The sequence below is a fragment of the Ammospiza nelsoni genome, chromosome Z (assembly GCF_027579445.1).
Source record: "Ammospiza nelsoni isolate bAmmNel1 chromosome Z, bAmmNel1.pri, whole genome shotgun sequence".
Classification (NCBI taxonomy): Eukaryota; Metazoa; Chordata; class Aves; order Passeriformes; family Passerellidae; genus Ammospiza; species Ammospiza nelsoni.
Window position 1 is genome coordinate 28,040,720 of NC_080669.1, and position 26,955 is coordinate 28,067,674.

At 37.7% G+C, this 26,955-nt stretch overlaps 1 protein-coding gene across 1 annotated transcript; it reads left to right on the plus strand.

Annotated features, from left to right (window-relative positions):
- Positions 1-3,553: 3,553 nt before the first annotated feature.
- Positions 3,554-19,957, plus strand: DIRAS2 (DIRAS family GTPase 2). Its single transcript, XM_059492933.1, has 2 exons — positions 3,554-3,655; positions 15,951-19,957. The coding sequence occupies exon 2, from the start codon at positions 15,990-15,992 to the stop codon at positions 16,587-16,589; it is 600 nt and encodes a 199-aa protein (XP_059348916.1). The 5' UTR covers positions 3,554-3,655; positions 15,951-15,989; the 3' UTR covers positions 16,590-19,957.
- Positions 19,958-26,955: the final 6,998 nt, after the last annotated feature.

The window sequence follows — 26,955 nt, forward strand, 5'->3', positions numbered from 1 at the left end:
TGTTGGACAAAATTCCAGTAAATATTTCTGATGCTAGAATCTTAGAATCTTTTGCAATGTTCGCATACTGATGATGTAGATTAGCTAATTTTTTAGTACAACTAAATACAGCATAGGAAGATACCAAAGTATGAATTTAAATTTACATCTGTTTTGAAGGATGGTTGGAAAGAGGAACTAAATTTCTTTATGACCTTGCATAACTAAGACAGTACCTTCCCAAACATGCAGAAGAAAAGGGATATATTTTAGCCAGTTTGTGGTTTAGTGAAATCATTCCAGGGAAACAGGATAACAGGAGGAAAACCATCCTAGAACAGAAAAAATTGAGCTTAGTCCTTGCTCTCTGCTGCCTTCTCCAAGATTTTGTTCTGCCTTGCAGAGACAAAATCTTTACATGTGAGCCACTGTTTTACATCTTAATCTTTTCCAGGGAAACAGAAGACTTTCTCATTTTCCTGTGCAGTATATAGGCCATGGATTGTATTTTGACTCAAAAGCTGTACTTTCAGTATTCATGCAGGTTTGTGCTAAATGTGCATTCAAGCTTTAGGCAGCTCATATTTTGCTAACTAAGCAGATCTCTTGTTCCTTAAATGCCCTCTCTAGCTCGGATGCAGCACAGAAACCTGACAATTACGTAGCTTGCCTAAGACTTTTCTTCATGAGGGAAGCTTGTTACAGAAATACTCTGGTAGAGCTTTGTGCCCTTGCCTTCTGCACTTTCACTTCTATGCAGTAACAGATGATGCACAGTCTGTGTTTTATAGAGTGGAGCTCTCTGGTGCCACTGGGAGAAGGGCAGACCTTCACTGCAAACAGACGCTGTCCATTCTGACCCACATTCACGTGCATCAGCGTCCAGAGAAATGAAACCTCCCTGCAGCTTAGGGCAGGAAAATACTTACCCAGCTGTGCCTCTGCTGGCCTGTGTGGAATGGACCTGGGTGTAGTTATCTGGGATTCTCTGCTGGGATCCCATGTGAGTAATATTATTAGGTGAGGCACGGCTAAGATTTTGGAAGTCTGTCTTGCCTGGCACACCTGAACAATGCCATTTAAAGCAGAAATTTTACAAAATGTTCAGTGATGGGGGTAACTGCCATGTTAGTTTTTAGCAGAGATAGTCAGGGAAATCCCCCACAAAACTCTTTTACAGTGAATTATAGCATGGCAATTCAGTACTGTGCTTCTAATCAGAAAAATATTGTGGTGGTTTTGGTGGAATAGAGCCTTGATGGAAGATGTAGAAATTGCTGGACATTTTGTTTCTCAGTGAGGTACATATCTGCAACCTGTACATGAAAAATTTCAGTTTCTTGGACAGGTAAGGAAAGAATGAAGACAGTCTATACCTATACTTTTATTTGAAATAAATTCAGTTTTGGAAAGAATCAGCATTTTGAAAAAGTATGTTTTCAAAGTTTGAACATCCATCCTGTTAGAATAGGGTGCAAGAACTAGATTTCCCCAGACTTGTAGTATGAACTGAGTGATTGAAAGCTGTGGCAAGTCAAGACTCTCAAATTCTCCAGATGCTTGCACTGTTTTTAAGGAAAATTGAAAGATGTGTTCACAATAAGGATGCACTCACTGAGGACTGAAATCTGTTAACCTTTGAAAATTATTGAGAAGCCATATTCTTTGTAAATACAAGAGCACTTTGACTTATTAAATAAACGGGTCTGGATTCTGAATCCATGCTGCCATGGGCAGAATCAGGAAAAATCACAGGCAAAATCCCTGAGCAATATTATAAATTTTATAGCTTGACCATTGCTGTGTTGCTGTAATTATATAATTAGATGACAATTTATAGTTTACTGTACAATTTTTTCTTTTTGTGATATTAATCAGCTAAGTCTCCATGCACACAGGATTAAGATATTGCTGAGAAGCTGTGACAAGGCCAAAGGCAGGGCTTTGGTGTCAGGCTCTGGGAGCAGGCCTGCAGCACATGTTTGTTCCACAGCTTGCTGCCTGCCTGGGAGCCTGTGGAAACAGGGCTCAGGATTAATCTGTAGCAGAACTGCACATTAATGCAAATTATTTCCTCAGGCCATATTTTGCAGGTCATCATGTATCCTAACACACATAGAGGAGAAACGTCTTCGTTTCTCCGTTCACTTAAAGCGTTAACACAATAAATGAACCTTTCATAAAAGCAATCAAAACAAATCCATTTTTAAAAAGCAAACAAAATATATTTTAAATGCCACTGAAGGTGCCATTTAAGCTGTAAGAAGCTAGCTGCTCAATTGGTCAGTCACAGCAAGCATAAAAACTGAATCCTTCCCTTGCTGCTGTGACAGGTTCTGGGTGCCACCAGCCCTCAACAGGGCAGTGCTCCTCAAGATGGGCACAGAGCCCTTTTATGTCACAACTCAGCTACATGTTGGCAGCTGGCTTAGAAGAGCCATAGTCCCTGCTATTTGCTTATAAAGGTAGCATCTCACAGATCACATGATTCTGATCCACAAGGATCCCCAAGTCCAACTCCTAACATTCTTCTTGTGGGATTGAACCCACAGTCCCGGTGTTTAAGGCACCATACGCTAACCAGCTGAGCAGATCGAGGGCTCCATGCACCTTCCCTGGGGATTCACCCAGATTCATAGAGAGACCCTGTACCAATGCTTCCTTTCTGCAGTTACAGTTCAAAGACCTTCAGTGGACCTCACTTTTAGCCTGGAAAGAAAAGTGTTAGAAGCTGCTTTAAAAATAAACAGCTGAAGGAGACACTGGACTTTGCATTTGGATTTTTCCACCAAAAAAAAAAAAAAAAAAAAAAAAAAGACCAACCAAAAAAACAAAGCAATCAAAAAAAAACCCCCATCAAAACACCCCAAAACGCAAAATACCAAAACCAAACTAACAAAAAAGCCCCAAGCAAACAAACAAACAAAAAATCCAGAAAAAAAATGTCCACACCATTAAAAGTGGAGAAAACCTCTTAATTTATCTTTGTCTATAAATCTCAGCAATCCTGTTTTATCCTGACAGTGCTGTCAGGAAGTAAAAAAATCTGATTTGTTTCAGATGACTTAAATTCTGAGGTGCTATTTTGGACAAAAGCTATTTTTAAAGGCACGTTTTTCTTTCTGCTGGTTTGGTTTTTGGCTTTCGGGTTTTTTTGGGGTTTTTTTGCGGGGGAGGTTTGGGTTTCTTGTGAATAAATATGAGACCTAAGGGATTAAATTTCCAAGTAATAAAAATCAGCACAGCTCCATTGATCTGAATAGGGCTATGCTGTTTTTTGCCCGGGGGATTAGCCTCACCAAAGGCTTTGTAAGCTTTTTAACTTAAAGAGACAGGCTTGTTCTGTTTCAGAACTGAAAGAAATGGAGAATTGTGAGCTCAGGTTAGCGTAATCTACAGCTTTAAATGACAAACTAGAGCGTGTGTCGAGGCTTTAGAGACTAATTGTTAAAATCTACTACATTGGTTGAGAGAACCAGAACATTACAGCCTATGTGTACATACGCCCACACATACATATATTCCACAACTGTTCAGTAGGTGGCAGCGGAAAGCCTGGACGAGCTTTGCAGTCGCCATTTAGGCAGCAGCGCCGGCAGCGGCTGGAGTCAGCGCGCCCGTAGGAGCAGGAGGAGGGAGCTGCGATCCAGGAGCAGGAGCGGTGCCCAGGACCCAGGTACGGGGCAGGCGGGACGGAGGGCGGGCAGCGGGCACAGCCGGCCCGGGCAGCGGGGCAGGGAGGCGGCGGAGCGCGGCCCCCGGTCCCCCTCGCTGCTGGAGGGAGCCCAGGGCAGAGAGGGAGCGGAGCTGGTGCAATGACAGGCAGAAACTGAAGAGCGTTTGAAGCTTTCTGCTCCTACACAGGCAAATTTCTTTCCGTTGTTTTTCCACACTACCTTGCGCAATGGGCATAGCTCTGCATGGAATTTCGAGCTCTTCCTTTTCTTCAGCCAAAATCCTCAATGCTCGCTCGGGCAGAATTTCCTCTGAAGTCGGTAGAGTTTTGCCTGAGTTACAACTGCAAGATATGCTCTAAGCTAATATCTTTTGTAGAGAACATGGCATGCTGTAAACTGGGGCTAGCAAAGAAGTCAGATGCTGGTCATAGACACACTGACCAGTTAACTATCATTTTTCTCTGTGCTGGGATGCTAGTAATGACCTTTTTTTCAAGCTGCCTTTCATTAAAGCTCAATGTGCTGAATTTTGCCCTAGTTTATAGAACTGCCTCTGCAGTGGCTTAAGGAGAGATTAAGTTTTATTTCTTTGAAATGAAAGCTACATTTTTACTTAACTGATAGAAGAATATAAAAATGTGGAGTCTGAATAAAATAACACAAGGTGTTTCTTCAAGACACATACAACTTTGCAGCATCCCACTGACAGGCAGGATTTTTTTCCCTGTAGATTGTCCCTCTCCCAACTGAATGAAAGAAAATAAATCATGAAAGACCATTCTCAAGTGCCTGAGAGCTGCTGAATCAGATTTGATAACACTTTATCCCTTTCTATCTTCCCCATGAAATGTGGGATGCTCTGTATGCTGCACCACTTGGACACAGAAGGGTGAACACAGAATGGAGCAACAAAATTGGATGCATTTTAATTTTGAAGAATTTTCTGAATGTCCTGTTCTCATGAGTGAGACTCTAGTGAGAGGACTCATATATGCCTGTTTATAAATGCACACACATACAGCTATGTAGGCTGTGTGCAGCTATGTACACCCCACTCCTTTCAGGGCAGACACGGCTGATGAAACTGACTGCTGTTGTATCTTTGCCAAGCTTTACAGTTTACCATTATCTAGAATGTTTGCAGGTCTCAACATATTTAACTCTGGCTTTTAGAGGGCTATCTTGGCTTGCCCCCCTCCCATTCCCTTTTTGACTTTTCTCGCTAATGGACTTCAGTTATGCTCAGGAGCTGCTCTCTGGGGCCGTCTGTCCTCAATAAGTGCGGTAGTACCCAATTAATGCAGAATGGGTTCTGTGCCATTGTTCTGGAGCTATGAAATGTGATATTCCTCCAGGCTTCCTGCTCTCTCTCACACCACACACAGCATATCTGAGACTCTTGCATGAAGAACTGTACAAACATGGAACAAGTTCAGCCACACAGCTACAAATCAATGGTCCCATGGGTCTGGGGAATGAGTGTGATATGCAGCTATTTATCCTTATTCCTGGTAAGAGAGGAGAATGAATTGGTATAAATGAGCTGTGAATACACTTAGGCTGGAAGATTTCAAACCATTAGAGCAGCAAGGTTCTTAAATTACATTCTAGTTGAAGTAATATATAGAAAACCTTTTAAATACCTTTTAGTTGTAACTTGATGGAAGGGATTATGTGAAATGGTTGCCTGCAAAGCCAAAGCACCGAATCTGATAATCCAGAAAGTCTCTTCCAGTACTGAATACCATTTTTACTTTTCTCTGGAAGTTGCCTGAACTAAGGAGTCCCTTTGCAAACAAGAAATACAATTTTCCTGGTATGTCACACCAGTCAGATGAAAACATATTTCTGCTCTGTGCTGCACTATTGTTTACACCAGCAGACTCACAAGCGCTGATGAACCTCAGGCTGAGTAATATCACTTTCTCACAGTGCAGACCAGGGCTCTTAGGAAGTTGATTGGAGTTCAGAGGCTCCTTCTGGCCAAGTGGTCATGATTATATTACACCAGCATTGCAGTCTCTGTAGTGCCAATAAAAATAGCATGCTGGATATGAACTCATGCTGCTGTCCTGAAGTCATTACTAGCACTGTTTCTAGTTTCCTTTGAGGATAACCTGATAACTTTGTTTTCTGGATTTCTTTTGTGCTAACCAACACAGCTACCCATGTAGGGATCCCAGCATCATGTATGAAAAATCAGACTTGGACTTTCATTGTGACAGAGTATGTGCTATTTCTCCCAAAGCTAGATTTTTAAATAAATGTGCAATAAACAATATTCTGGTTCAAAGATGCTCCTATAGAAAGACTGCATCCAATTTCATAGTCCCTTTTTCTCTCATTATTTGTGTTTATAAACTTATATATTTTCTTTTTTTTTAATGGTTTTATTTTCTACACTGATTGCATTCAATTCACAGTGTTCCTCAGTAATTCTTCTGTCATACATAATGGGCTGCATTTGAATGTGCCCTCTCCCACACTTAGTGCGAGCATCAGGACATTCTTACATGTCAGCTGAAACAGTATTCGCTGTGGGACATTTTGTTTGGTGTTAGAGTGATTCCACATTTTTATTAATTTTCCCTTAATATTTTGTATTACTACGACTAATTGAGCAACAATCAATATTAAAAAGAGGAAGAAAAATTGCAATCTTGTAAAACATGGATATTAGTAATATTAATTTCCTTTTTAAATTACCAATATCCAAAAATGTACCAGGAGAAAATATTTCTAAAAATTTTTTTCTATTAGGGATTTTAACTTTAAATACAGATGTTTCCAAGTATCAAACAGATACTTTTCACTGCATTTTTATTGTGACATTAAAATTAAAACATGCATTAAATTACCTTACTGCTGGAAGAGCAGTGGAAAAGACCACCTGAGTGTCTATGCAGATGTACATACTAATTGAAGCAGAAAATGTTCTAATTTACCTTGTTGAGAAAAGAAATATTGATTAGTTTTCAATCACAAAGTATTGATAAAAGAATAATTCTTGAGATGGGTATCAAGTAAAGATAAAATGTGAAAAGGTGTGTGTCAAGTCTGTGACAAATGCACTTTTGACTCACACTGAGGTTAGGAACACCTCCTCTTGATGAAAGGACTTTAAGTGAATGTTGATTTTCTCTATCTGATATTAAAATTAGTGTCTCTGGCTATGCAGGTCTGCAATATGCTATGGCAGGAAAACCCAGTCAGCCTCAGCCTGACTGCAGATAATGAAGTTGGTTTTAGCTGAATCTGAAAAGGTGTCTCAAAACTGAAGCTATTTAAGCCTTTCAGTTTCCTCATTCAAAATATGTATATATTAAAGAAACCATATGAAAAGGGCAAATCCATTCCTAGACTGGATTTTGTTGTTTCCTTCCCAAAATGCCCAGTAGTTCTTATAATTAATCTGAAGCTAAGAAAAGAACACTTTCCCTTCTTTTATTTTTACTTGTTTATTTTTTATATTCTTCACTGAAAATTTAGCTGACAAATTTTATCTCTTCTGAAAGAGTTAATTATTTAAATAATCAAATATTAGCTACTATCAGTAACTAAAATATTGCAGTTAACCCAAATAAATAACATTACCGGTTTCTCAGTCTGTACACACAAAGCTTACAGTGTGTTACTCAGTGTGTTTTCATCTTCAAAATATAATTTTTATGAATTTTTTTTAATACTACAATGAAAAGAAACATGCATAGAAAAAAATTCTCTTAAGGCTAAACCTACTTGTCTTACTTCACAATTGAAAGTAGTGGAAGTTGGAGTACTGAACATTTATAAACAATCAGAAAGGTGCTATTACTATATTGTAGTCCACAATTATAATTTAATTGCTGGTTTTCAAAATACTTGGATTTGCAGAAAAATTTCAGTAGAAGAACAGGCTTCTTAGTAGTGTCTGGAAACATATCAGTAACTGCATTACATTGCTTAATTAATTATCAGGGATCATTTTGGGTCCTGAAACCCACTGCATTGACTGTTCCCAAGTAATTGGCCAACAAGCTAGTGGCAAAATGTTCTGTTTAAGCCATTGCTTTGAATGGAATATTATTTGGGCTGTGAAGGAGCATCAGAAATATTCCAGTGGTCAGGACAGCAATCTAGCTATCCTTCCAAGCCAGGCAAGGAAAATTAATGACAGGAGTTATGTCATAAAAAGATACTTAACCTTTAATAATTTTGCTTCTACAGAAGATTTACATAAGTAGTCTCAAATTGCATTAGCATTACGGAATTGAGAACTACAGTGAAAGGCAAAATGGCCACCAGTCTTCCGTGTTTCCTCTGATGAATGGAAAACAGTCTTCCATGAATGTACAATTCTTCTGTGTAAATATTTAAATGGAAATAGCTTTTTGTCTATGCTGGGATTTTTATCTCACAATACTGAGATCCATAAGTCAGAACCTATTTTTTTTCGACTGTACAGCTGGAGAAGCAGAAGTTCATGAAACATGTAAAACCTTTGCTCAATACCAAAAATGATTCTACTATTAGAAACCAGAGGGGCTGAAAATTCACACTGAGTCTCTGATCCTGCATTTGCAGGTGTGACAAATTCTGGTTTCTAATCATACTGGTCTGTCCAATGGCATTATGTCTTACTTGTTGAAAGGCACACATATGATGTTTTAGTTGATCTTTCCATCTTTCCTTGGTTAAGTTAAATCACTTGAAAACTGAGGAAGAACTATGGTATTTGGTTAATTCATTTGGGAAGAAAACTTAAAAAAAAGCAGTTCCAAAGGGAGCTAAATAGAATTCCTTTTTTTTGACATTTTTGTTTCTATGTGTTGCTTAATGACTACCTAACTACACATATGGAAACTCTTCTGAGTAATTTCTTTCTGAGTTTTGATTATAAGCACTTAGAGATTAAGACACTGGTCTACCAAAATACTCAAGTAGATAAATCAAGAAAGTATCTGACATGCCTAAAGCATAGCCTGAATTTAGACAGGAACTCTCATGGAATTCTCCCTTTTAAATTTTAAGATTAACCAAGCTGCTAAATAGGAAGTAACAACCAATAGGACACCTATGCACCCTGGATAATCTTAGAATAATATTTCTGGTTCTGCACAAAGTGAGGCTTTTTTTAATGTGGTAAATGTATTCACCTGTCCATCCTGGATAAATTTAGCATAATATTTCTGATGCTAACTGAAAGTAAAGTTTTTTTGGGGGGTGTTTTATTTTGTTTCTTTACACAGTGACTGTGTTCAATGAAGCTGAATCTTGTTTTACAGTAATGGTTCATTAGTACATATCTGTTACAAAAGAGTTAGTTCTGGGGCAACAGAGCTCTCAGGTAATAACAGAGCAAACAACTTCAGTGCGTCCCTATGTGTAAAGCTCTTTGTTGGATCAGGTCCAGCACCTTCTTCATTTTCTGCACATGAACCCTCATCGGGGGAGGGAATCAACAGATTCCTACTGTGTCATTCATTCTTCTGCCACCTGTCCTGCTGTCTTCAACAAGCAATGCCACTTTAGTTAAGCCTAATTGCAAAAATCCATGCTGTCTGTAGTTCCTACAGGAAACATTGTCTATTTGTCTCCACCCTTTCTTTTTTCCAGTTCTTTTCTGCCTAGCAAAACTATTTCTGCCACAACATCTGCTAGCCATATGTTAGCCAAAGAACAAGTAAAGATTTTCATATAGTCACAACTGTGCATGGGGGATTTCTTTCTTTTACCAAGGGTTTCATAATTTATTTCTTTTACCAAGCAATTTTGAAAAGGCATTGTTTTGGGAATGAGATTTTCAGCGTAAGTGTGATGACTACAGGACAGCACAGAGGCTGGCTTCTACCTCCTTTACATACAGCTGCTCTTAAGACAATAGTCTCCTGTAAATACAGAGAAAAAAATTGCAACAAATTTATCTGAAAGCCTCCTGTCCTTTCTATTTCTCTTCTGTGTTGGGCCAGGGTCTTGAAGGAAACCCACAAAACCTCTTAGGGAGCTCTCTAAAAGACTTTGTGATGTTAATTTCAGATTAAAGATTCTAAATTATTAATTTTCCGTGCAAATTGAAACGTTTCCAAATTGTAGAGAACCTAGCTCTAAAATGAAATCTGTTTTGATTTAAACAAATTGAATTTTTATTTTGAATTTTTGCTTTCTATGAATACATTGAATAATAAAAATGTCTGATTTTATTCCTTACCTTCAGATAATCAAGCAAATTTCACAATAAAGACAATGTGTCATAAAATCAGCAGGTTTATGACAGTACTTTTTTTGTGAAGAAGATGCCATTTTTGTAAGGAAATCTCTCTGGTCATCTTTCTATAGCTGGAAAGAAAAGCTATAAATGCTTTTCTCTCCAACTGTTGTTGAGAACAACATAAATAAAAAGTGCTACTGCATTTATGCAGTGAAAAAAAAAACCCATCATGATTTAGACTAGCTGATCATCAAGAAGCAGACTTTCAAAGAACATTTTGTTTCACATAAGAATAAAAAAGTTCTTTCCCTATGCATTAGAACCTCATGTTGTAGGAAAAAGTAGTTTTAACAGTTATCATTTGTTCTCCAAATGTGCCCAACTTTCCCTTGGCTTGAGAAGACCAAATAATACAAGCAAAGGAATAGAATGAAAAAACAAGTCTTATATTAAAAGATGAAGGCGCTGGACGTAGCAAAGTCCCCATTCTTAAAGTGCATATTCATTAGCAGATATGGTGAAAATACTCCCTGAGAAATGCCTCTTTATATGCACAACAAGAAAAAGATCCTTGCAGAGCTCTTTTCCTCTTTCATATAAATAATGTGGCGTTTTTCACCTTTGATATTGGGAAATGGACATTGATCTTACAGTCCTGCTGTAATATGTCTTATCTATAGCTACATTCTTCACCTTGCACCTCATATCTTTGTGTCGTGGTGTCATCACTGGATAGCCTTACGGACTGTTAATTTAAACTGAGGCGAGATTTTGAACTAAATGTATTGCCTGTACTTTATTGGTTTTTCTCAATAACAACGACAATATAAACAGAGACATCGCCTTAGAGCTTAAAAAAAGAAAAAAAAAAATCCATGACTGACATGAAATGGTTCTACCTGAGGAAAAAAAAAAAATCAGGAAATTAATACACAGCATCTGACAACTGCTGAATTTCATATCAGACTGACATCTCAGTAGGACATCATAAGACCTCAAGAAACTGGATCAGTTAAGATGTAATCAAAGCCTCTGACTTCAGAAAGCAAAGGCAACATCACACTGTTTTTTAAAATGAATATGACACTAAAAGATATAATCTAGTAAAAAAAATATCAACTAAACTTACAATTTGTGACATTTCGTGGTAGTCTAACAATGCAAACGTGGTGAAAATCTTTTGCAACAAAACCCAAGAGTGGAAACATTGGAGATAGGTTGATTTCTTTTCTGTGCTTATTTTCAAGCATAAACTGAAAGAGTTCACCAGCTGTGAGATTCTAATCTCAGATTGCTCTAAGAGAACTCAAGTAGATTAGTTTCAGAAGTTATTTTTCAGGCTTCCTATAGCTTTTGGCTGTTATTGCATGTCTATAGCCTAAATACCCACATTGCAGGCAAGTCATAAACACATTTGACAAAAAAGTTAGACTATAAAAAACCCAATTAAAATAAGAGAGAACTGTGGAGGTGCAGTGGCTAAGTAAAGGATCAGTATAAATGATTTCTTAAATGCTAGCATACTCACATGTAATTAATTAAACAGCCAATGAATGTTAGGAGTTTAAACTATGAGGAGCATAATCTGTAACATGAGTTACTTTATTTAGACATTTAAAATACATATATTTAATAATAAAATGCACTATATAATTAGATAAGTGATTTTATGTCATAATTACTCAGACCTTGAACTGTTTCCTTCTGTCAGAAAAACATTTCAATGCTTTCACCTGGCATATCAGAAATATCTCGGGAATGCCTGCAGACTGACTTAAAGGCCTGCAGCTAAGTTGGAACTGGAGGCAGTGGTTAAATATGTTGCCCCGGTGAATAGCCCATCAAGCTCACCTGCAGCAGCTGAACTAGAGCAGCTCCAGCCTTGTGCTAGCAAAGTATCTGCAGGAAACATAGCTAAGTCAGCAGAGGTACCGAGTCACTGTTTTGTGAGACTCATTGCTGACCTTTGTAGTCAGACAATTCAAAATGAAGGATATGAATGTATGTTATGAAGATTCCTTTGGCTTTTCAAATAAGTGTAGTGTTGATAAACTGACACTTTAGAGATCATGTTTTCACTGTTGTAGTTTGTGAAAGCAGAAAAGGCAGCAAATGAGGCTTCATTACAGAATAAGTCCATTCTAACATGTAAAAAGCAGCTAATTTTTTCTGTGCAGATTATGAAAGACTGGTTTTCCGAATCAGAAATTATCTTGTACGGAAAAGTCAGACTTTAAATTTAATTTTTCCATACCCTCACTGGCCATAATGCCACAAGCTGATTAAATAATGCCATACTTTATTTTTTCCTCCTGTGTGTTTCAGTTAACACATTTTAAGACAAAGAAATTCAGTAATGTAAGAGGGTGGTATGAAAAACATTAAAAAATGAACATTTGTGTGCAAGTCCAACATTCATATAGAGAGATTGTCCCTGGAGGAGACTCTGAGCAGATCCACATAGAGAACACAAAAAAATGATAAACAACATTTGGGGAATTCTTTCTGTGTGTGATCATAAAGACTTGTGTGAGCTTTTTTTTTGGGGGGGGGGGGGGGAAGTTTTTTTTGGTTTTTTTAGTTCCTGAGCGTGAAAAATGTATAAAAATCTGTACTTTTTATTTTGGCAAAACTGAGGATCTTCAGGACTCACAGACCAAATATTGACTGAGGTTACTGCTCCTTTGCAGTCACCCTGGCTGGGGAGGAGCAGCTCTGTGGAGAAGGTCCCGGTGCTCCTGGTCACGGTCATGGTGATGGTCATGGTGATGTTGGGCAGTGGCCCGGCTGCAGCAGATCCCCCCGTGCGTGTGTGTGCACAGGAGCAGGGCCAGCCCGTGAGGCAGGTGACAATCCCCCTGTGCCCGGCGCTCACGGGACAGCAGCAATGCCGTGTGTCCGGTTCGGGCACCCCCAGCCGGGAAACAGCCGAGACACTGCAGCAAGGGCAGGGGGGGCACGAGGGGTCCAGGGCTCTGCAGGCTCAGGGACCAGGGCCTGCTCAGCCTGGGGAAGGCAGAGTTCAAGGGACAGCAAAGCACAGCCCTCAACACCTGCAGGAAAGCCATCAAAAAGGTGGCATTGCGCTCTTCACAACAGTAGATGCTGGGAGGAGAGACAACAGGTATGTGTTGAGAGACTACCTTAGATTAGGTATAGGAGGGGAAAAAAATCATCCTGACGGTAATTTTACATTGGAGTGTGTTTCCCAGAGAGACTGTCGGAAGGATTGGGGATTTTCACATCTCTACAGGATAGACAACCTTCTCTGGTGTCATGGCTGACCCAGCTGTGATAGCAGTCTGGACCAGAAACTACTCAGGTCTCTGCCAATTGGAATTATCCTTTGATACTATGGCAATCTCTGAAGAATATCTGCAAAATCTCCCTACACATTAGACCTGCTATTCTTACCAGTGTGAAGTTTTCCTATTGTCTAATGTGAATTTGTTCTACAATGCAAGCACATAACCTTTTTTTTTTTAACTACATTCTCGGTCTTTGCAACAACCTGCTATGTTTTGAAGATTGTTACCATGCTGTTTCAAGACCCCTTAGAACTTTTCTGTATGCTTAATACTTCACACCATTAAGTGTCCCATTTAAATTTGTTCTATTTTTTGGGCTACCATATGTGTCAGTTTTCTTGGAGATTTCTGAGTATTTTTAGAGTATACAGTGTAATACAGCAGGAGTACAGTCAGCTAGCTTTTAAAATTGTACTTTTCTAGTCCACATTTCACTGATTTTCTTAGTAAAAGTTTTCATAGTGCATTTTTTCTCCTAGTGCTGTAATTCCTAGGATACATATAATATGACTGTGCAATGCTTAAGCTGCTTCTGAAGTGGAATTTGCAGATATTGCTCTCTTGCCTTTTTACTTACAAGAAATTATTAAACTGTAATTCTTATGGTAACTCATTCTGTGCAGTCATCCACAACTGTAAGCTCTAAGACTGTTCCAAATTTGCATGCCTGCTGTTCTTACATACAGATTTATTCTCAGTGGAACAGCATTATGCTAGCTTCTTCCCCTCATTTTTTTTCCAGCTATGTTTTTTCCTTTCTTTTTAACATAATGAGCTGCTCACTCATTTTCTTTGTTCCTCAGAGGGTTTTGCATTTTCTACAAACACATACATGAGCATTTTTTCTGAGGCTACCTTTTCTTTCCATTCCTTCAATTCTGCTGTCAGAAAAACAATTTTGCTTCAGTGCCTGAGGATGAACACTCTTATTTATCAACCTTTCCTATATTTAAACAAGCCTCTCAGAGTGACAGTGAATGTAGCACAGGAGAGATTGAAGGGGTGAAGCTGCCTTCTGCCTGAAGCTCGGCTGGGTAGACAGAGCTGTGGCAGCTCTGCACTTTGCCTCGGGATCAGCATCCCCAGTTGCACTGGTTGTTCTGCCTGTGGTATGGCAGATGAGGAAGTACAACTCCTTCATCCAACAAATTATGTAAGGACAGATGTTTTCAACTTACTCAGACATTAAAATAAGGACACTATAGGATGCCCTGTAAAAGGAAGATAACTACATCAGGATGTGCTTGAGCAGAAATAGAAGACATTAGTGCAGCATGCATTGCCGTAGCTTAAAGCCTAACTGGCATAATGAGCAACTGCATCAAAATGCAGAAACAGAAAATTTGGCATGAGCTTGCAACAAGAATAAGGGCATGGGAAGTCCACTAAGATCCACACCTCTAAACCATCAGTATTGTCTTGCTGCTCGACAGGTAAAAGGTAACTTGAAATCACCCCCTGCAATGCAGTGACTCCTTCCGCTGCATTGAAGAAACAGCTTGAAGGCTTGCTTTCAAAAGGGAATAAATTCTTTGGGTTCTTCTAGATTTATTGCTGCCCAAGCAAAATTACAACAGGCAAATTTATTCACTTGGTGCCATTAAGGCACTTGGGCAAAATTCCCTATAAAGCCTGCCCATTTTCTTCAGAACAAATACAGATGCAGCAAATTTTGCATTTTTTTCCACATGTACCCCTTATATACACCAGTTTGAAGAGGCACAGTACCCTATGCTTTCTTCAATTTTTAGGGTTCATTTTTAAAGTGTTTTTTGCCTAAATGTCATTAAATATAAAAAGACTGTATGTACTGATGTGCTATGTACCCCTTGAGCTGCTACTGATGGGAGGACAAATTAATCTTCACTTTGTTTAAATGAAATCTAAAACGTCTACAGTTTGTAAAAATGTGAATATTTTACCATTTCTCTTATTTAAAAACTATTTCCATATTTGTGGTCCGACTATACACAGATGGATTTTGTCAAGGGCAGCTGACTGCAGGAATCACAGAATTTTGTGACCTTTGACATATGCCCTTGCCAACCTTAGCAATACAAGCCACTAAAAATGTTATGAATATGTCTGCAGAGCCTCTCTGATAAGTATAGCTAGTCTGGTGTCAGATATCATCTACTGCAACATAAATATTGGAATAAAAAGGCAGACTGAATGTGAGCAATCTGAGTTTATCAAAATGTACTCTTTGACCTGAAATGCCAGTGGCAAAACACACTGAAGTGGGACACGTGCTCCCATGGAGTTAAAAACAAAGGTCAATAAGTGCTATTGCTGAATAGTCCACAAATACATCTTAGTTGTCATTTAGAACTGTAGTCTAGTCATAGTGGGAATAAATTCCTTAACTGTTGAAAAGGGGTAAAATTCAGAGTAATTGACTGTCGTACAGTGATCAATTTTGACTATTATTTTAGATCTACTTACGATATAGAAGGATAATTCCTTTTCTACAATTTGTTCAAGCAAGGCCCTCTAGAAATTCACAGATGCAACTTTTTAGTTATGTTAATATTAGTCCAGTAGGAAGAATACTGAAACACATCATGTTAATTAAAAATCAACCATGAAACAACAGAGATGTCTAGACTGGATTGCAAACGCTAATTTACAACTGAAATAAATAATTCTGTAACCCCCTGCAAGACTTATTAAATTAGTACAACTGCCATCACTCACATTATATTTATTTCTCTTAGTGGGAAGGATATCAGAGCATGCACTCCACACTTGTACCTGTAGTAATGTCTCTCTCCTTGTTTTTGTTGCTTTCTCTCCTAGGTTTTACCCCCTAGCTGAGCAAGTCACACACAGAGAAACATGCCTGAGCAAAGCAACGATTATAGGGTAGTTGTGTTTGGAGCTGGAGGAGTGGGAAAAAGTTCTTTGGTCTTGAGATTTGTGAAGGGCACTTTCAGAGAGAGCTACATCCCTACCATTGAAGACACCTATCGGCAGGTGATCAGCTGTGATAAGAGCATATGCACTTTGCAGATAACTGACACTACCGGGAGCCATCAATTTCCAGCCATGCAACGTCTCTCTATTTCTAAAGGACATGCTTTTATTTTGGTTTACTCTATCACCAGCCGACAGTCCTTGGAGGAACTCAAGCCAATCTACGAGCAAATATGTCAGATTAAAGGAGACATAGAAAGCATTCCAATCATGCTGGTGGGGAACAAAAATGATGAGAACCAAAATCGAGAGGTAGAAAGCAGTGAAGGAGATGCCATGGCTAAGAAGTGGAAATGTGCCTTCATGGAGACCTCTGCCAAGACAAACCACAATGTGAAAGAGTTATTCCAAGAATTGCTAAACCTGGAGAAACGCAGGACTGTGAGTTTGCAAATTGATGGCAAAAAGAGCAAGCAACAGAAAAGGAAGGAGAAGCTGAAAGGAAAATGTGTGGTGATGTGAAATTGCACTGTCAGGAATCAGCTGTGAAGTCTCATCTGACAATACGCATGTAAACCCATAGACAGCAAACAACCATGCAAGATCCTATTTATTAGTATCTGTTTTAAAAGAAATACTTGGAAATCGAAGAAATAAGGTACTGTAATTGCTTTGAAAAAATGGAAAAATAAAAATATGTGTAGTCTCACAATCAATTAAAGCATATCAGGAAGAAAACAAAAGATTTCCTGGAATACCTTATTTTGTTATTTACAAAAAAGAATTGTCATCATTCACATAATATGAAAGATTGGAAAAACAACTTAATATTACCTGAATTTGCATATAATTGCAAGAGAAAACAATGTGTAATATCAGAAGAAAAACAAAGAAGTGGTAGTAAAGAAACCTAGAACATACAAATATATGCTGGTGGTGTTAACCATTTCCTTAAAGAATGCTGTGGATGAAAAATTCTATGTCATTTTAATTACTGACTGGCGGGAGAGTGTGCATAAGACAGTCTTGGATCACCTGAATAAATTAACTGTTGCACAGTAAAAGGAAGTGTGGGGATAGCAGCGGAAAGGGACAGATGTTGTCTCTATGCCCCCAGCATGATACTTCTTTCTAGTATGATGCAGTATTTTAACTGTAGATCATGGAAAAGCCAAGTCGTGTAAGTTGGAGATCATATTTTCTGGGCTCATTGTTTCAAGGATGACCTGAGTTTGCAGCCCAAATATATTTCAGAAGAACAAACATTTATTTGTGGAGAGTGCCAGATGGAATGGTGCACGGATAAAACCAGAAAGCTTCCCCAGGGAGAGCTGACTGGGTCGTCGCCTACGAGAGGCTCTGTGGGAGAGACTCAGTTCTAGTGCTGCTGCCAGTTAGGTGAACACATGGTGTGGTTAGTGAATGAATGCAATGTCTTTTGAACTGGCAGTACCCTTGGAGTGGGGTTGGCATAATATACAAATTATCATATTAGCTGACTGATACTTCTTTACATTACTATATTCCAATTAGAAGGGTTTATGCTCATGCCCTACGAGATCTATTGCCTTTATATTGTCTGAAGTATTTTATATTTGCCATTTAAACTAATGATTTCAACTGCTGTGACTATAGAACCAAATATATATCTGAAGTTAGTGACCACAAGAGTCTCTAAAATGGGTTTTTTTTGGGATAAGCACTACAGGATCCGGAATATTTTGCAGTCAGAACAGTGTTACAATGCAATACAAAGTTCAGAATAGAAAACACATTGTTTAAACATCCTGTCAGGGAAAAATACTCTTCTCAAAACCTTTGAAAGGGAAAAAAAATTGTGAGCTTTCCTGGATGTCTGTCCAAAGCTTTTTAAAAAACTAATATGAATGACTGAAGTATGTATCCTAGTGATGAAAAAGGCCATCTATAATAAAATAAGCACATACAATTTTTAGACGACACATTAAAATTGTGTAAGTCTCAATTTGTACCTTAGGAACTGCTTTGAACCAATAAAAAGAGCCTACCATATTTTTAGTAAATGTTTATGTTAAGAAACATGGGAAAATGAAGTCGAGTACTAATATTATTAGCCTGCATGCTAGTGCATTATAAATATTTTCCAGGGGATGTTCAAATGCAATGTTTGCATTAAAGTTTGCTACCTTGTTCCTTTTGAAGTTATTGCTTGCTTATCTTCCACATTTCTAGCAAATGTGCAGATATTTCAGAGGTAGAGTAATAGCATACAAAAGAATTGCTACTAGTGCTGTCCAGAGGGGAGCACAACTTCTGTCATGCAGTCAGAAGAAGTGCTGGCACCTGTAGAATTGAATGTGAAACTCCTACTGATTTCAAAGAGACAGATTTTTTTTTGCTCTTTATTTTATTGCATTAAGAAGAGAAAACTGGAAAGACCATGGAAAAATTAATGCTCTTCATCATCAGTAAATTCCAGGCTCTTACACAACACTCTTGCTTCAGAAATCTCAGAGCACTTTGCAAAAATGATGACATCATTTCCTTAACTTCTCAGGTGGTGAAAGTGAGGCACAGAGAGAGGAAACAACTGCACATAGACCGCCCAGCAGGACAGTGACAGACCCAGGAACAAAAGCAGATCTCCTCTGTCACAGTCCAGTGCTCATTCTGTGTTTTGTCAGACTCTCTTCGCATTCTTAAATAGTTCCTTGAAACACATAAAGAAGCCTGGTTTGACCTATACAGCCAAGTGCATCTTTCTAGATAGTTTGTCAATAGATCAAAAAATATTTCCACATCAGGGATGCAAAACACTTAAAAGCACTATGTTTAGTAAGACTTTTATAAATATTTATACATTTACTCTTTGTAAAAATCTTTGCTGATGGTGCTCAACATCACAGCAATGGATTCCATGGATGAAGCTGGAAAATCAGAAAAATTATCAACGTTAAGGCATAATGGGTCACATACAGAGGTCAAAAGCCCTCAGATGCTAACACACCGGTGCCAAAGGTCATCATGAGTGGCACATGCCTTAGCAGCCAGCATGGTATTATGACAGAATCTCAAAGAGAAAAATAAAAGCTATATATAGAACCTTTTAACATTATTGTTTGAACTGGAGGAATTATTTATGTAGTAAAATATCTTGCGGAAGTACAATATAGGGGATCTAAATTACTTAAAATGTACTGACTGCAAAGATACTACATGCTGAAATTTAGCCCTGGACTTTTTTTTTTTGAATGTGCCTCATAGCAAGAATAGAATAATTGTATAGCAAAGATGGAAATAAACCAAGTACCTGCCAATGTTTAGGCTTGAGGACCATATTCCTTTAGTTCCCAGCTGACTCCTCACCTGCTATGTAATAAGCCATGAAGTATTTCATGGACTTGCATGTATCAAAGCAAGGCCAGAACAGAAGCAATATTACTCAAGGACCACAGACTCAAAAGAGAGCATATTTTGTACCCTTGCATTGCCATCCTTGTTTCTACTATTAGATTTTACATATCTTGCATACGTGTGAGCTGGTTTAAAATGTTTGTTTTGCTATTACAAATAGAATTATTTTTTTTAATATGGAAAAAATAAGGTAGAACAAGAAAATGTAAAGCTTTATTACATTTTGTGTTTTATTTGGGAATGTCGTATGACTATAATAGCCTGTTCAAAATGTTTATGCAAAATATTTAAAACATGTAAGTTCCACAGTGAATTTTAGCGCCCAGAAAACACAATCTAGCCAAAAGAGATCTTTAAAATGCATGACTTTTATATGTAGATATGAAATATTAAGGTATGTTCTTGTCATGAAAATGTGTTGTTGCAATTTCTTTAGCAAACATTTTGTTTCAAAACTGATAAGAAGTCATTTGTGTCTACTAGTTTCCATGTTTGTGGTGATCTAAACATTCAAAATAAAGTTTTAAATCTTAACACAAGTTTGGAAGAAGTCTTGTTGTTGCCTGCATTTGTTTGATTCATGTTATATATTTTTTGGAATTGCAAAGGCAATTCTCTAAATCAAAGCAGACTCTAACATGCTAGGCAGTGTCCCAAAATCTTCAGCTATACAAAGCAGTGCTGAGAGAACTAGAACAGTATTACCTTACCTAATACTTCTTCTATTATACTCCGGCAAACACGCAAAGAATTCTACCTCCATTAAAAAAAAAACTAAGCCAAAAAACCAAACCAAAACAGTTTATCAGTGGATTCTCCTTTTGGCTAACAAAAAGCAAAATAATTCTGGAAGCAAAATAATTCTAGTCTGTATTTTATTATTTGCTTTAAAATAATGGCAGATAGAACTATATGGTTGTGAAAAATTAATAGCTTATGTATGGATCCTGCTATTCCTGCTCATTTCTAAAAAACTCCTGATCTTGCAAAACTTCCCACTATTGCATTCTATACTACTACCTGCTGAAAAAATGACAAAAATAATAGTTTACCACTTCTTGCAATTCAGAAGGTGCAGCCAAAGTTGTTCAGTTAAATAACTATTTTCATATGCAACCAATAATTAATATTCAACAGAGGAAAGGATCCACAAACAATCTAGAGTAAATAGACACAATGATAAACACTTGAACCAGTGATGAAATATTGAGCATTGAATGTAAATTTAATATTACTGTGAAGTAATTACATTTGTCAGCACACAAAGCTTTTTATTTTTAGTAGAGCTCTTATGAATTCTTACTATTTTATCTTTTCTTCTTCTTTCAGTATGCTGTCAGTTACTGGTCTTGGTCCTGATTCTGACACAGTCTATGGCAAAGCAGTGGATGTGCCAATTCATTGTCTGGGGTTTTACACAATACAGTCACAAATTACTTTATAGATGTTATCCTATTCCACAGAAATACCAGAAATGTTACAAAATTCCCTTGCTTTTAATATTTTTCCCATTGGTTACTAGTCCTGTTTCCCAATGGAAAATATTTTGATTTTTTGCTCATACACCCATTCAAATTTGTGAATACCTGCCACACTTATTTCAGCAGTAATTTAACTGATATGTTTCACCCATCTTTGAAGCACATTTTCTAAGTAATGCACAAATTTATGTCATGTCATCAAATGTGTCTAAAGTTTAACTCCACTAAAACTGCAAAGAGGGAGAGCAGAGCTTTGAAAATACATGGTGGGTGTTCCTTGTGAAGGATGCAGACTCTTCTGTAAATTAACCAGATGTATTTGCAGTTTAAACAAAGCATTAAAACTCTTCTGTTTCCTATTATTTACCTTGGTTGAGTACACTGTTTCTTAGCGGGTCATAGGGGTTATGAAATCATAAAGAAACTGAAGTTCAAAGGAGGAGCTGTTACTCAGTCTGATATATTTATTTCATACTCAGATGACAACAAGTAGCCCACAATGGATCCCACAAGAGCATCTCTATTCTCAGATTCTCAGATCATGTTGCAGCTGGCAAGGGGAAGGGGTAGGGCAGGGATGCAGCACCAAAATCCACCCCAAAACTAAAATCATGTTCTCAGCCTCCACACCTGGTGCTCTAAAAGCTGTGGATGACAGTGTCAGAGGGATGTCCTGGGTCCTGGCAGTGTTGAGCACAGTGCTGATAGCAAAAGAGATGGTTTTGTAATTGCGGAGCAGGGTTTACACACAGTCAAGGCCTCTCTTGCTCCTCGTGCTGCATGCTGGTGAGGAGGGTAGGATTGCACAAGAAGCACAAGAAGCACGAGAGGCACAACAAGCTGGGAGCAAACAGTTGATCCCAACAGGCCCTACCAGGCCATACGGCATCACGCTCAATATGTAGAGCTGGGTGACAGGGGAGGAAAGCCAGGGACATTGGGGGCGATGATTCTTGTCTTCCCAAGGCACTATCATGACACTATGACGTCCCTATCACTGCTCTCCTGGAGACAGCAGAAGACCTGCCTGCTATAGAAGGAACAGAATTCATTCCTTGAGAGGCTTTGCCTGCACGCACAGCTTCCGCTTTACCTACCAACCCATTAATGTCCATTTCATCCCATGATTGTTTTCATTTGTACTTTCACAATTCTCTGCCCAATCCCATTGGTTGCAGGCATGAGGAAGCAGCTGCTGTGGTACTTGCTTCCCTGCTGGGGATAAGCCACAATACCTATTTAGTCCAGGCAGTCCTCTTTCCCACTACATGGAGAGAGACCAGATGTCCTCCACAATGAAAGGAGATGACCTGTACAGCCATGAGCACCGCGCCATTTTCTTCCACAAACCTCGCACTGAATCAAGGCTTGCCTTTTAAAATGAAATTAAAACCCAACTGGAGCAACAAAGTCCAATACAGCAGCAAGAGGAAGCAAGATATTCCTATAGAAACACGTCTGTAAGTGACCAAATAATAGTATCTTTATATGTAGCTCTAGGAAGTGCATGTTCATGTTCCAACAAATGGTAAAATATTTTGTTAGCATACAGAGGCTGAATTACAGACAATGGCTTTTCTGGGGATGCTGAATGCAGAGAAAAGGTGAATGTGTTTATTTACAGTGGTAATATTTCAGAAGGCTGTAAAAAACAAGGACAAAACCAGTAACATGTCCTTGGAATTATCCTAATGATAAAATTTATTAGGTCACAGGTGAATCATTCAGAGCAAGTAGCAGTCAATATGAACCTTAGAAAAAGATTGGGGTAAAAGAAACAGTCTTAAATTCTGTCCTTTCTTTTTACTGCCATAGCCATATTTGTCCATTGTTGCTCTCCTGTTTCTTTTGAAACTCAAATCTGAATTGAAGACTGCTTAATTCTGTAAATTTGTCCTTCACCTAATTGTTTCATCATCTTTTTGTTTGACTAGTGGAAAAATCTGAATACCGTTTTGCAAAAGCACCAAGTTACCCCACCGTGGTAGAGAGCAATTTAAATTTGTTTATTATTTACTAGAAAACAGTTCAAAATAATGTATTAATAATTTATTAATAATGTATTAATAATGTAGTAATAAGAGTGGTCAGTAGGCAACTACTTGTTAAATCCTTTCCATGAAAGAAAAAAAAAAAAATCCTATCAGTTATGTAACCACGCATAAAGCATGCCCACATTGTGGATCTGGAAAATACCATGAAAGCCAGATGGTTACAAATTCTGAATTTCATTATGGTGGGACGGGGGGGGGGGCCGGCAGGCTGGAGGGAGGACAGGGATGTGCATCTGTCTATCTCTTTTCCCTGCCTCTCCGTGTCCTGGGAAAAGCCAGAAAAGTCAGTCAGCCACACCACCTTTGCCACAGCTAAAGCACACACTTTTCTGCTAGAAAATATTTATAGAGCAGACAGAAAAATCAAAAGAGCACCATTTGTGGCATAAATAACTGATGCTAGTATAATGATGGCAAGTATGGTGATATGTGAGTGAATTCAAAAATTATGTGAGTCAAAAGTTATATTAAACTTCAGAGTTATGGTATGGCCTTCAATGCCTGTGTATTAAGACATAGTTCTGCATCTCTCAGAAGTTACCATGTCTAAACATCGTTGGGTCCATTCGGTTACACAGCACCACTTTTAACTATTTATGAAAGCCAAATGGTCTAATTTTAAAGAATCAGTTGTAATCAAGAAAACATATTGTTCTGCACTATGTAAATATAGGAGATAATGTATTGTTAAATGCCAGCTAGTAGTTAAAACTGTATTCTATTTACTGTTGCGATTTGTTTTAACATGTAAGTTGTGTTTCCTTAGAAGCTTGAAATTAGTGCTCTTCTACTGGGTCCTAATATGAGTTAGGTTAGGAAAACAAACTTTCATATCAACATCATTTCAGCAAGAGATCTTTAAATTACATTCAATGCCAATTAGAGTTTGTAATTCAACAGAAATTTTTAACAGTCATTTGTAGAGACAGTATTAGTCATCCTTTTCTCCCAGAAATATGGCTTATGGTTTGAAATATCATTAAAACTAGTATGTTAGAGCATCAGAAGTTCAACCAGAAGTTTGAATAGGGGCAAGTTTAGCTTGTATTTTTACTTTCAAATACATGGAAGTATGTGCAAGTTCACATTTTTCCAAATGCTAGGGACCAAACTTGTTCTTGGTTTAGTTTGTAATAAATTTGTCCTGAAGTTTTCCAGTTTGTTTTCAGTAACACTGTATTTTGTGTGGTCACAATGCAAGAGGCAGATAAACCTGTAAGTTACAATAGGAGACTCCTAGGAAATGTTTTTCTTTTCTGTTCTCTAATTCAAACTTTACTTGAACTATAGCAAAATAACTAATACCCGTGTATCCAAATTCCTCTAGTATACAACTGTAGCAACTTTTTTTGTTCTTGAGGTTGCAGGAAATGTACAAAACATATAAAGTGAAAACTGTATTTCTCTATGTGCTTTAATACTGTTTTATTAAATAGGTGTCAATTTTTCAAAGTCTATCATGTCTTCCAAACTTTCAGCACAGGGTGAAAATCTATTTCCTTTGGATACATCAGTGCGTACTTCCATGGTTCTCATGCTCAAGATGTGTTTAGTTTCTAAAATATGGCATTATTTATGTATTCTTTGCAGAAGGTTTCCATAAAAATAAAATTTTAAAAAGAGATGAAAGGACTTGTTCGATGAAAGCTTTCTTGAGCATTCATTTGAAGATAGCTTTGCTGAGAAAAAAAAAAAAAAGAGTTCTCATCTCAGTCTCAAAAGGAATAACAACAGAAACCTATTGACTTCTGCTTTCATTGGCATGATTGGCTTTGCATATGGGAAGTAAAACTGAAATGAAAATATGTCTTAATTGCACTATGATGTGAGAAAGTCAGAAAGCAACTGAACAGTAAAAATCCCCTGCACGAGATGATGGCGTCTACAGACTTTGCTTTTAATTCATTGTCCGTGGGAAAAGAGGCCATATTCCCATTAGAATTGTAATGCAATTTGTAAATTGTAAATGTTCAATATTTGAGAATATATAAGTAGAGAGAAGTTAAGTACCCTTTAGCTTAGATTTGCTCATTGACTGGACATGGGCACTTACCAATAGTTCACTTCACCTTTGATGAAGTGCCTATTTAAAAAAAATAAATTCATGGGTACCACTCCTCTTCTCTTATCCTATGACTTTGTACAGGATTATAAATAGAAAACCCTCAAATTAGTGGGAACAGGTCAGCTTTCCTTATTCATGGAATGTCATATTTCCAACTAGCAAAAGTAGAACTTCCATATGCACCAAAAGCTGGGAAAGGTTTCGGTGTTTTTTGGCACATCCATAGAGCTGGCTTTCAAAGACAGACAAATGAAGGAACATGAATGGGTGTTCTTTCTGGGAATAACACTGGCCAATGACCTTCAGTGAAAATTACATATCAAATGTCTTCCCTTCAGTTTTTTCCTTTTGAATAATAAGAGTATCAGACATAAACAATTTCTGTTGCTATAGTTGAATGAGATATGAATAGCATAAATACTTTTATAAGACTTTCTACAACAACATACTAACAAGAAAATTTTTATTATTTAACACCCAGGGATAATAATCACACAAACACTTGATCTTGGATTACAAACTAGTGAATGTTCAGATGTAATTCAGCTTTTCTGTCTCAGTGTAATACTTTCTCTCCAATGTTGGCAACAGCTGGAGCACTGTGTCCAGTTCTGATCTCCAAAGTACCAGAGAGACATGGAGCTCCTAGAGCAGGTCCAATGAACAGCAAGGAAGATGATTAAGGACTGGAGCATCGCTGTGAGGACAGGCTGAGGGTACTGGGCCTATTCAGTCTTGAGAAGCGAAAACTGAGAGGGGATTTCTTTCCCTAATTCCAAAATTCTCAGCTGAAATGCCAGGGGAAATAGAGTTTAGACTTTGTTAAAAATAAAAACAGAAAAAAAGAGAAAGACAACTCTGAGACTGTATTTTTGATGCTGTTTTTTCTTTTAAACTTATGTTATGTTATGTCGCTTAGACTTTTGCTCTTTTGCTTCTACCTCAATTAAAGAGAAGATCTTGGGAAATCCTAGTAACAGTTCATAATTATTTTCATCTCTCTTCACCCACCTCTACAGCTAAACTTTGGAGAAATAATACATGCAAGGTTTCTTTCTTCAGGAATTACAATTTCCGTGTTACTGGACTTTTTCTGGCATTTGGACATACTGTGATAAAATAGAAAAATCCCCACCTGGCAACAGAGGTTGCCAAGTTGGCAGCAGTGTGGCAGGAAAATCTTGCTTCACTGCATTTTTTTATCTTTTATTTCATCTTGCACAGAGAAGGAGGGTATCTGCCAGATGATTACTTTCTGGATTTTTTTTTTTGTTAGCTTTTATATTTCCAGATATGGGGGAAAATAGACTGGATTTATTCATTTATGAATCACAAATGTGTTTTCCATCAAAAATGATGGCACATTTATTTTATGAAAAATCTGAAGCATGGATGAATAAGAATCTTAATGGTCTATAAATTACTTTAATGCCATATGGACAATATGATTAGTATAGCAAGCAATCTCAAAGGGAGATTAATAATGAGATATTCATTGAAAAAAAAAAAAAATCCAAACTTGTAAAAACAACAAAATAACCGATCTAGAAAGTTGAATGTCTCTCAAAAGTGTTGATAATTTTTGTGAAACTATTCTTTTTTTCTTAACATCTTCTAGCATTCTTGGAAGGGATTATGCCTGGAAGGGACATGGAAGATCTCATAGAATATGAGGATGATAATTTTAATTTTTTAAAATTCTGCTTTATTTCAGTGACTGAGAAAATAAAAGCTTTGATTTACTGCATTGGTTGCAATGCTTCTTTTTTTGTCTTCTGTAAATAAGAATTCTTCATGGATTTGAAAAGGGCAAGTCTTGTTTCAGCACTATATGTGTCTTCTTTGTTTTAATGAGCCTGCGCATTCCAACACATAATCTGATACTTTGATGTGTA